This window comes from Alosa pseudoharengus, unplaced genomic scaffold (genome assembly GCF_046254945.1).
Source record: "Alosa pseudoharengus isolate Yale_2024_CS ecotype anadromous, Long Island Sound unplaced genomic scaffold, YU_APseudo_1.1 YU_APseudo_1.1_scf_16, whole genome shotgun sequence".
Taxonomy (NCBI): Eukaryota; Metazoa; Chordata; class Actinopteri; order Clupeiformes; family Clupeidae; genus Alosa; species Alosa pseudoharengus.
Window position 1 is genome coordinate 27,706,040 of NW_027468630.1, and position 11,094 is coordinate 27,717,133.

Below are 11,094 nucleotides of genomic sequence, written 5' to 3' on the forward strand. Positions count from 1 at the left end.
GCATGAAACCCATCCGGTGGAATGTGGAAAATTATGCCTGAATTTGCATTCATTTCCATGGACCTTACTCTGTCACACACACACAGAAGGGATAATTTGTTTATGTCATGTTTTGTGAACAAAAGCTTGTATTCACACATGATCACACACCTTGAGGCCACTGTATTGGGGGAAAAATATCCCCCAGAAAAGAAAAGGAGTAAAAGTGGCGGTGTGTTCGAAGAAGTACATTCAAGATAATTATTTTGTAAAAACAAATGGCAAAAAAGCTGTGGACAGCGAGTCATCAATTAATACATTTAACCAAATCGGGTTTTATTGCGGAATATTTACACACCGCATATTCATTAGAAAATGCCAAGATATCTCGTTCCTTCAATTATGCGCTACCCTAGTCGCAGCATCAGCCATGTGCTGATTATGATCGTTGACATGTAGGCCTAATGTGGTATTGGCACGTGTCAGTCGAGTCCAGAGTTGTTTTGGAAACCTCTACGATGTGCCTGTAGTCTCACGTCACATCATGTAAATTACTCTCACTCTAGGCGCAAAGCGCACAGCAGATCGACTCAATAATGGTGGAAGAGAGATCGTTCAGGACCTAAGGTCGGCGTTATACTTGATTTATCCTCGGTTTCTAGGACACGAACAGCAGTGAAAGCACACTCGGTGGCTATCATACTTTCGTACGTAAAACAAGTTGGTCTGGACTCCCTCTTGCTTTGCATGAGAGCAGAACTTCTGCTCTCATGTTAAGTCTTTGGAGAGGAAAATGAGCGTCACCACTTCTCCCTCGGTCTCACTGGAAATGAGGAGAGGAGAAAGAGAAAGAAGAAAGTTACCGGATACAGTTGCAGAAGAAGGAGGAATTGTTTGTTTGCTAGAGGGACACCCTCATGAAGAGGAGATGTCAGGAATTTACACTGCAGTCCTGCAGGGACCCAGAGCCACACCGATGCTTCAGTCTGCCCAGGCTGTCCTCTCCCCCAGGGCCGACGATGGCGAGGAGGGGGAACCAGACGTCATACACACACCAGAGGGGTCTCCTCACACCAGAGGGGTCACACACACACCACCAGTGGTGACAGGGGAGCTCACAAACACACCGGAACATACTGGAGCGACCGCACACCTGCCACAAACACACACACCAGCGACACACGACACAACCCCAACCCTGACCGGAGAGACAACACACACACAGCAGACGAACACACCAGTACACCCCACATCACACACAGCCCCAGGCCCCTCCACTCAGGAGGGAAGGGTACGCGGAGAGGAGGAAGAGGGGGGAGGTGGAGGAGAGGAAGCGAAAGAAGATGGAGAAAGGGAGAAAGAACGAGGGATGCAGTTGACAGAGAGAAAAGAGGCGCCGAGGAGAAACCTGTGGAGTCTGAGGGAGAGAGGGATGAACGAGAGGCGGAATGAAGGAAGGAGAGAATGGCCGCGCGGCGGCAGCCTGGAGAGGACATCGCAGGAGGAGCGCGGCATGGGATGGAGGAGAGGAGGAAAGATGTGGAAAGAGCACAGCAGAGACGGAGAGGTGGAGGATGGAGAGAGGGATGAGGCCAGGAGTGTGTTGGAGGAGGAGAAGAGGAGGGTGAAGGAGACACCACACCATCACATTCTGTCCCGCGTACTGGTGCACTCATCAACCTCCTCTTCCTCCTCCTCCTCCTTCAACTGCTCCTCTCCAGAGAGCGACGAGGTGTTCAGCGAAGGGGAGGAGACGTCTTCTCGCCGGAGAATCATGAGGAGGGTGAGTGTGTGTGTGTGTGTGTGTGTGTGTGTGTGTGTGTGTGTGTGTGTGTGTCCACATGTTTGTAGGCTGGTATTTCTGCTCATGAGTGTCTGTGGTGTTAGGCTTTGCACCACAGATGCTACTGGATCAGTTACCAATCAATTCAAAACACAGAAAACACACTTACAGTTTAAATGAAGTCAGTTTTGGAAATGCTTACTCACACTACTTTAATGATTCACTTGACTGTGTGTAGTGATGGCCATTTTGATACAACAGAGGAATGACTATATGTAGTGATGGTCATTCAGTACACAGTACAGTAGAAAGAATCAGGAGTTTTATTTACAATGATGCACATCAAGGGACTGCATGCCTTCACATAAAGATCCTCCGTCTGCTCTAACTAAACAAACAAACAGTCAGGGTCTAAGGGGCCCCACTCTTATCAGAAACTGATTAGATAACTACTGAGAATTGTACACACAGCAAAAACACAATAGTCCCCTTTATGTCTAAAGACACAGTCACACAAATATATACTCAGGATCAATACAGGAACAGAATGCAATAAAACCAGTCATGTCATGTCAACAGTCATGTGGAAGAACACATAACAGCTGACTTATTCTGTTCTATTCTAGAACACATAACAGCTGACTTAGTTGAATTATTCTATTCAGCCATTCAGTACACATAAGGTCACCCAATAAGAAACACAAATTAGAAAAAATAAACATAAGAACCTAATTGTGTTATTTAGTATAATTTGTATTTTAGTATATCTAGTATTTATCTTCTACTGTCCTTATTACTTAGTTGTGTTTTTATATTATATACTTTTAATTACTTTTTGCTGTTAGTGAATGTGTGTGAGTGTGTTGTCTGTATGCTACTGTGACCTTGAATTTCCCCTGGGGATCAATAAAGTATCTATCTATCTATCTATCTATCTATCTATCTATCTATCTATCTATCTATCTATCTATCTAAACTTTTCATGACTAGGTACAAATCATAAGACATGAGTTCTGATTGCAGTCCTGTCAGTGGGCAGCTCCCTCTGTGCCATGTCTCCATGTGAGAGTTAGAAAACAACATGGCGGCTGGTCAGCAGCAGCAGCCTCTGGGTTGACTAGGCCGGTCAGCAGCAGCAGCCTCTAGGCCGACTGGGCCGGTCAGCAGCACCCTCTGGGTTGACTGGGTCCAGCTGTAAGAGATGCTCTCTGAGTGGGTTGGAGTTGGGAGTGGTCTGCACTGACACTGATTATCATAATGCGGTTGGTAAGTCGTGTCGTGATGCAATAACGTGCCGATAATTCTTCTGTTTCTGGGTCCAACTTGGCTGAGAGTGACTTGTTTTTTTTTTCCATAGACAGCAAAAGAAAGACTTTTTTCCCCCTGTTCAAAGTAGCCTACAACAAAAATGGACACTACTACTCACTTCTACCTCAATCTCATAAAATCCTAGACATTACTCTTGATTAGATCGTAGCTGCACAGCTACACTAATTACTCTGTTGGAGTTCAGCAGCTTTTGTACCCTCACTAAAAAGGGGGTGAAAAGGCTCACATGTTCTGAAAATTATTTTTTTGGGGGGGCTTTTGGGCTGATAGGACAGTGGAGAGAGACAGGATGCAAGTTGGAGAGTGGGGTCAGGAAATAACCGCATGGTCAGACTCAATCCCGGGTCCCCGTGGGCTCTGAGACCCAAATGTGGTACTGCTGCTGCTTGCACCACAGCTCCATGGTGACAGTTGTCATAACAACAGGATGGAACTAAGTACTGTGGTGGGCCAGAAGGAGGGCTACTCACCCAGAATGATGCATTTGAACAGTTTTCTGTGTCCCATACATGAAACAGGAAAGGGTGGCCTCAAGGCAGCATTAAGGACATGCATAACCTCTACTGAGTCTTAATTATATCTTACTTTTTACATTGTATTTATTGTTCAGCAAATGTCAACAAGCATGTGTGGTACTAGTGGCTCTGCACTCTGCAGCAGTGGACATGATGTGTTTACCCTGACTGGTTTTGTAATATCTAATATTTTGGGAATAGTATTACATTCTGATAGCCACAGTATAAATGTCTTTATTGTTCTTGGGCTCCACGATCAGGAAGGTAAACTGGATCTTCCAGAGACACCCTTATCTCACAAGTAAACTCTGTGCTCTGCACATTGAAGGGAGAGAGTGGACTCCATTAGCAGTAGCCGAGACGTCCTGGAACTTTTCAAGAAATCCTATCATTCAAGTTATCATAAATTCATTCACATTAAGTTGAAAAAATCCTAATTATTACAGAGCACAGGACTTACTAAGAACTTTTATAGAATCTGCTGCAGGATTTATTTCTTTAAATGTTAAATGATTAAAATGATAGAAACACACGCACATGAGCTCTCTCTTTCTCTGCATCCCTGCGGCTGTATTTGCATTGACCCTGCTGATTTGAATACGGCATTTGCATGGGAGTACTGATGAGGATAGGCGAGCAACTGTAGAATTTGCACTGTACCCATGTCAGCTAAACACACACACACACATTTAAATGCTTTTATTTGGATCCGATAGGCAAGCAAGGAAAACAAGATCCAAATGCTCTAGAAAGAGTCATTGACAATGTGACAGGTCTGGTCTAGACACACACACACACACACACACACACACACACACACAGACACACACGCACACACACAGACACACACTCCGTTCCAGAGAATTTCTGTTCACCAAACATTGTGTGCATACAGAACCATCACCCAAAGCATTCCACTGAGAACATTTCCAGAATACATTACCATTGCGCCGCTATTTGCTGAGTGGTGAGAGCTGAGAATGGCAGGTGGCAGTTGAATGCAATATTGTGACTTTGACAAGAGAGGACACATGCTAACAGACACACTCTGATTGGGTTCCATAGGTCACATCAGGCTCCAGGCTGGAAAAATATGACCAGATTTATCGGCAATGTTAGTCAACAGAGGCAAAACTTTACATCCAGAGGCCCAATCCCCCCAAACACACACACACACACATCCTTCTGGCTGCAGTAATGATAGGAAGGGATGGTCCATTGTCTAGAGTGCTAATTGATCTGAGGAAGACCACTCTTAGTACTGCCTCACTCACCAATCAACGATGACCTCTTGACCTTATAGGAACTGTTCTTTCTCCTTTAACCTTTTACCCTTCAACTTTAACCTCTGTTCCCTGTGTGATCCCCGCTGTCGTACAGTGTCGCTCTTGGAGGACCTTCCTGACCATGATGCAGTGGTCCAAGCGCAGGCAGAGTTCCTGGGTCCAGTTGGCTGGCCATCAAGGTATGATAAGTACACATTTTGAAGATTTTATTTGGACATTAACACAGGGGCAGAATGTACAGATATGAACATTGATGGAAGTATGTTACAGGATTAGACAGGTCTGATGAATCACAGAGTGCTTTGTGCTATTCCTCCTTTCTGCACTAATGGTTATGGGTAAACATGGCATGACATGGATATAGTACCTATTCTTGCAGAAATGGAGCAGTACTTTGCTAGTCTTTTTGCATTTGGCTTGCTTAGTCCACACAGTTGCAGTCCACGTAAAACAAGTTTGTGCACATGTCCAAGACTCTCAAACACAAGAACGATTAGATTGCACTAGAATCCCAGGTTTGTGATACTGTAAGCAAGTGGTTGATACTTTAACAGCTGGAAGTGGAAACAGGTGTCCATATACAAGTCAAAAGAACGTCCTATCTCAACAATAATCACATTCTTACTATTCATATCTATGATGGTGTCGTACAGCATGGTTTTTGTATATTTTTGTTGTTCCCTTCTGCACTTCTTTAATGCTTTGTGACACTAAGTCCACCAGTCTTTCATGCCTGAATATAAGTCCTTTATAAAAACTGCATCCATTCAGAACATGTGTCGTGGTGTCGTTGTCATGGTTAGTGGGGTGAAGAATGCAGTGTGGGTTGTAGCTGGATGGGTACCACGTAGGTTAGATCTTGTTGGGAAGACTTGAAGGCGTGCTTTGATGGTAAAAGTGAGAATATCCTCACAGAGTGGAATTTGAGAATATGGTGTGGGACAGGGAGTTTTCTGCAAATGGTGGAAGCGTTGTGTGTGTGTGTGGGTTTGTGTATGAAAGTAATTTCATGCTTTTGTGTGAATTGGTGAATACAGATTCTTGCCTAATACATCAGCAACAACTTGAAATGGGACAAATGGATGTTGGTAGCGTATAGTGGCTAAGGAGCTGGGCTAGCATGTTGGTGGGTGTAGGTGTGTGTGTGTGTGTGTGTGTGTAGGGCTGTGGTAGCGTAGTGGCTAAGGAGCTGGGCTAGCATGCAGTAGCCAGAAAAGTTGTGGGTAATACCTGGCTTCTACCGTCGTGCCCTTGAGCAAGGCACTTAACCCGGAGTTGCTCCAGGGACAACGGCCCTTGTAGTATAACTGACATACTGTATGTAAATCTGCTTTGGATAAAAACGTCTGCTAAATGAATAGATGCAAATGTAAATAAACGCCACTCACATAAACAGAAAGACACAATAAAGACTTCTTTAGGCGGCTGCAGAAGTTTCATGTGAGCAAACACCTATTCACAGAGAGCATCATCCATTACTGTCTAGAGACAGTCGCACCAAAAGGAAATTAGAGAGGGTTGTCCCCAAAGCCTCTGACCTCACTCTAGTCCACTCTCTGTACTCTGAACGCACCTTAAACTGTGCAATCAAAATAATCAATGACCCTCTCTCATCCAAACCATCACATGTCCTCTTGAAGACAAGAAGTCCATACAAACTGAAACCACACATTAACAAAAAAAAATCCTTCAGCAATCAGACTCCTGAACAAAATTGAACAATTGAAAATGATCTGAACAATTTATTTATTCACCTTTTTGTTTTGTTTTAACCATTAAACCGTTAAACCGAAGTGCTGACTCACTGTGGTCATTAAAGATGCCATGGCACTTATGGCACAAAGACTAGGGGTTCCCCGGTGTCCTGGCTAAATTCCCAACCTGGTTTATTCAATCTGGCCCCTAATCACCCCCCAGTGTAACTGACTCATTAATTCATTCCCTCACTCTCCACCTCAAGCTGGTGTGTGGTGAGCATTCTGGCACATAATGGCTGTTGTGCATCATCCAGGTGGGTGCTACACATTGGTGGTTGGTAAGTGAGCGTAAAGTGCTTTGGGTGTCTTGAAAAGCGCTATATAAATGCAATGTGTTGTTTCTTTCTTTTCTCCTTTACTGGATTGAGCTACCATTTTCTGTAACACCAACATTGTTGTGTGACAATAAAGTATATCTATATATCTATCTATCCCTCTATCTATCTATCTATCTATCTATCTATCTATATTTGTATTTAGACTTTTCTGATTTCTGACTAAGTGACATTGTTTCAAATCTCTCTCTTTCTCTCTCTCTGTGTGTGTGTGTGCGTGTGCGTGCGTGCGTGCGTGTGTGTGTGTGTGTGTGTGTGTGTGTGCGTGCGTGCGTGCGTGCGTGCGTGTTAGGTAACTTCCAGCTGAGTGAGGGAGGTGAGGTGTTGAAGCGCTGGAGTGAGACGGAGGGGGCGTGTCTAAGCCTGCTGATGTCGGACGTTCTGCGGGTCTTTGTGCCGCGGTACTACGGCCCCCTGAGTCGCAACGGCAACGACTACCTGCGGCTGGAGGACCTGCTCAGTGGCCTCACCCACCCTGTCATCATGGACTGCAAGATGGGAGTGCGGTATGAGAAAAGGAGAGAGGCCGTTATCATCATGAGAGAGAGAAAGAGAAAGAAAGAAAGAGAGAGAAAGAGAAATAGAGAGAGAGAGAGAGAGAGAGAGAGAGAGAGAGAGAGAGAGAGAGAGAGAGAGAGAGAGAGAGAGAGAGAGAGAGAGAGAGAGAGAGAGAGAGAGAGAGAGAGAGTACACAATAAGTTCACACATCTTAGAGCACATATATCCCCAGTGCATTTTCCAAATGTATAGACCATTATTGTGATACAAACAAATGGCCCACAAGACTAAGTTAAGTTAAAGTATTATTGACTGGGACATTTGACAATACTTATATAGAGATGTAGACATCAGGTAGAAAAGTTTTTTCTTGTCAGTTCTCTGAGAGTGCCCCCTGGTGTCATGGAGTACAATCACATAGTAAGTTGGCGATTCTCCATAGCCAGACTGGCCAGTAAGGTAGCTAAGTACATTTCTTATTTACAGAACCCCCCCACCTCTTTGCCTTTGTATATCTTGACGTCTCTCTTGGTGTTTGCGACATGTTTGTCTTGGCTTCCCTTAGAACATATTTGGAGGAGGAGATAGCCAAGGCCAGGATGAGCCACACCCTTCGGACTGATATGTACCAGAAGATGGTGAAAGTAGATCCATCTGCACCCTTGGCGGAGGAACACGCCCAGGGTGCTGTGACCAAGCTGCGGTATATGCAGTGGAGGGATTCAGTCAGCTCCAGTTCAACCCTGGGTTTCAGGATTGAAGGCATCATGGTGAAAGGAAGCTTAGACATATACATATATAGTATACACACACACACACACACACACACATAATACATATGTATATGTTTTCTTAATTATTAGTCATTAGGCCTATATGTAAACTTACCACTTATTGTGTGTGATATGTGTACATGTTTGTGTGTTAATGTGTGTGTGTGTGTGTGTGTGTGATATGTGTACATATTTGTATGTTCATGTGTTTGTGTGTGATATGTGTACATGTTTGTGTGTTAATGTGTGTGTGTGTGTATTGTCAGCTGGAGAATGGGACTGTCTTGCGGGACTTCAATAGGACCCAGAGTATAGGTCAACTCATAGATGCCTTCCTTACCTTCACCAAGAGCAAGCTCCACATCCTGGTCTGTGGTATTCACCTCTCTGTCTTTCTTTGCCACTCCCCTGTTCCTAACTCTCTCTCTCTCTCTCCATCTTCTGACCACCATAAATCTGTAATTTCTCCTCTTTGCCCTTCTTCTCTCATTCTTCTCTCTGTCTCTCTCTTGCAGACAAACACAGTGTCACCTAAGTCTCTCCTTGATCTTTTTGTCTGCCACTCCTCTCGTTTCTTTCATTGTCAGTGCAGTGATCCTTCATCAATTAATCTTCACAAATACACACACACACACACACACACACACACACACACACACACACACACACACACACACACACACACACACACGCACACACACTCAACCTATTCACCATATTTTTCACCCCACTTTACATACTGGATAGGTAGACTGTGCTGCTGTTGTTTTGGCAGCCTATGCAAATACACTCGATGCGCACCAAACAGTCATGCCTTTTGTGTCCACCAGAGGGCGTACCAGTCCAGACTGCAGGCTCTGAGTGATGCGCTGCACGAGTCGGAGTTTTTCAACACACATGAGGTGAGCACTGCCTGAGTACTCACACTGTCCTGATTGGGAGGACATGGAGGTGGGGACCAGCCCCATGCCTTCCTTTGCTACCCATCCCTGCCTAGCTCTGCTTGGGAGAGTTTGTCCAAGCGCTCCTCTCAACATCCTCTCTCTACGTATCCATCTATACCCCCCCACATGAATACACATTACACACCTCAGGTCTCTAACCACCCAGCTTGTCCACTCATGTCTGTTGTCCTGCTCCCATTCCCTCCCAGTTGATTGGCAGCTCGCTCCTCTTCGTCCACGACAGCTCTAGCAAGGCCAACGTCTGGATGATCGACTTTGGGAAGAGCATGCCGACCCCGGAGGGGATACACCTGCAGCACGACGTGGCGTGGGCCGAGGGGAACCGGGAGGACGGGTACCTCATTGGCCTGGCCTCCATCAACCGGCTCCTGGCCAAGGCCATCAGACGAGCCCAAGGTAGCGGCCTGGAGCGCTCGGACTCGCAGACACTGGCTGGGGACGGAGAGGACGAAGACGAGGAAGAGAACACACAGTCTGTGCAGTATGGCAGCTTGAACCCCGCACAGTGACCCCAGCAGGGGCAGGAAGCTCACATCCACCAGCACAGGGGCAGCTAACGCTATTGAACATCAGCCTGCTGGGAGCAGGGACTGGCTGAACTTTAATTCATCTGTGAAAACAAAATAAGCTGTAGCCAGGCTGTGTACACACACTCAAACACACAGTGATAGTGACTATAATGAGTTTTGATATGTGATATTCTCTATTTTTTTGTCCAGCTGTTAGATTGACCTGAGAGGGACTTTGTGATATTGTGTGTGAAACTAGTTGTCAAGGCTATTTTTTTAGAATGCAACTTTCAATGTACCAGTATTAAATTATTTTATTATTATTATTAACATGTCTAACAGATTACTAATCAGATTTCAATTTAAATAGTAAGTAGTCCACCAAACACACCAAATGAATGTGGCCTAATGCAATTGTTAAAATGTTCTTGCTCTCTCATCAATCAGGGCAATGTCCATGTCACATTTTGTCAGCTTGTGTACTTGGTTGCCATCACAATACTACTGACATAACCATTTCACTGTAAAACATTATATGGCTAATCTGTCTCGGTCTCACCCCACATTAAAGCCGATAGTCCCACGCAGTGCAAACCGGGTAACTATTCATACAGGTGGTTTGGAGAATTGGGTTATCTTGACAATTGAAATTGGAAGACGCCACCCTCTGGCAGTGTAGTGTACAGTTCGTGGGGATAGAGCAGGGGTACTTGCTTTATTTTGGATGGAGAAATAGGTTAGATGGCAGCATATGGGACGGACGTGAAAAATGGCTTTCCGATTTCGCCCAACACTTGCAGTGACTACACGTATTCGACCTTCACCAGGTATTTCAGCTCATTGCACGACTTTTTGCTGCAGAAGTTGGTGTCAGCGGTGTGTGTGGCGCTCAAGTCAGCAGGAGCAGCATGCACATGGCCACTTCAGCTAGGATGCTAATACCGAATTTATAGGGTTTGATATTTAATATTAAGCGGGAAAACTCATATCGCAAATGTATTTATGAATTGAACTGCGTGACTGCAACAGAATGTATTCATGGCTTGATCCAAATCGGCCTATTTTTTCTTTCTTTTCAGAAATAAAGATGGCTACTGATTTGTAGGATGCTATCATAAGGCAAGATATCTTCAGAAAATTAGCATTATTTTAGTAGCTGCTAAGCGTGTGGATAGCTATCTGCACGATGTGAATGGGGAGAAAAAAAACTGAAATAGGATTAAAATTGATTTATGTTGTATAACGTTACGGTTAACTTTAACTTGTGCGCAAGCCATCTAGGCAAGTTAGCTGCTAACCATCCAGTCTGGCATGAAATTGGTTGGTAGGTTGAATGTGCATTGTGCATCATTTGAATTATAAAGT

At 44.7% G+C, this 11,094-nt stretch overlaps 1 protein-coding gene across 1 annotated transcript; it reads left to right on the forward strand.

The window, feature by feature from the left end:
* Nucleotides 1-566: 566 nt before the first annotated feature.
* On the forward strand, nucleotides 567-10,323 carry LOC143125837 (uncharacterized). Its single transcript, XM_076287599.1, has 7 exons — nucleotides 567-1,762; nucleotides 4,987-5,071; nucleotides 7,277-7,490; nucleotides 8,048-8,252; nucleotides 8,522-8,623; nucleotides 9,086-9,157; nucleotides 9,409-10,323. The coding sequence occupies exons 1-7, from the start codon at nucleotides 773-775 to the stop codon at nucleotides 9,727-9,729; spliced, it is 1,989 nt and encodes a 662-aa protein (XP_076143714.1). The 5' UTR covers nucleotides 567-772; the 3' UTR covers nucleotides 9,730-10,323.
* Nucleotides 10,324-11,094: the final 771 nt, after the last annotated feature.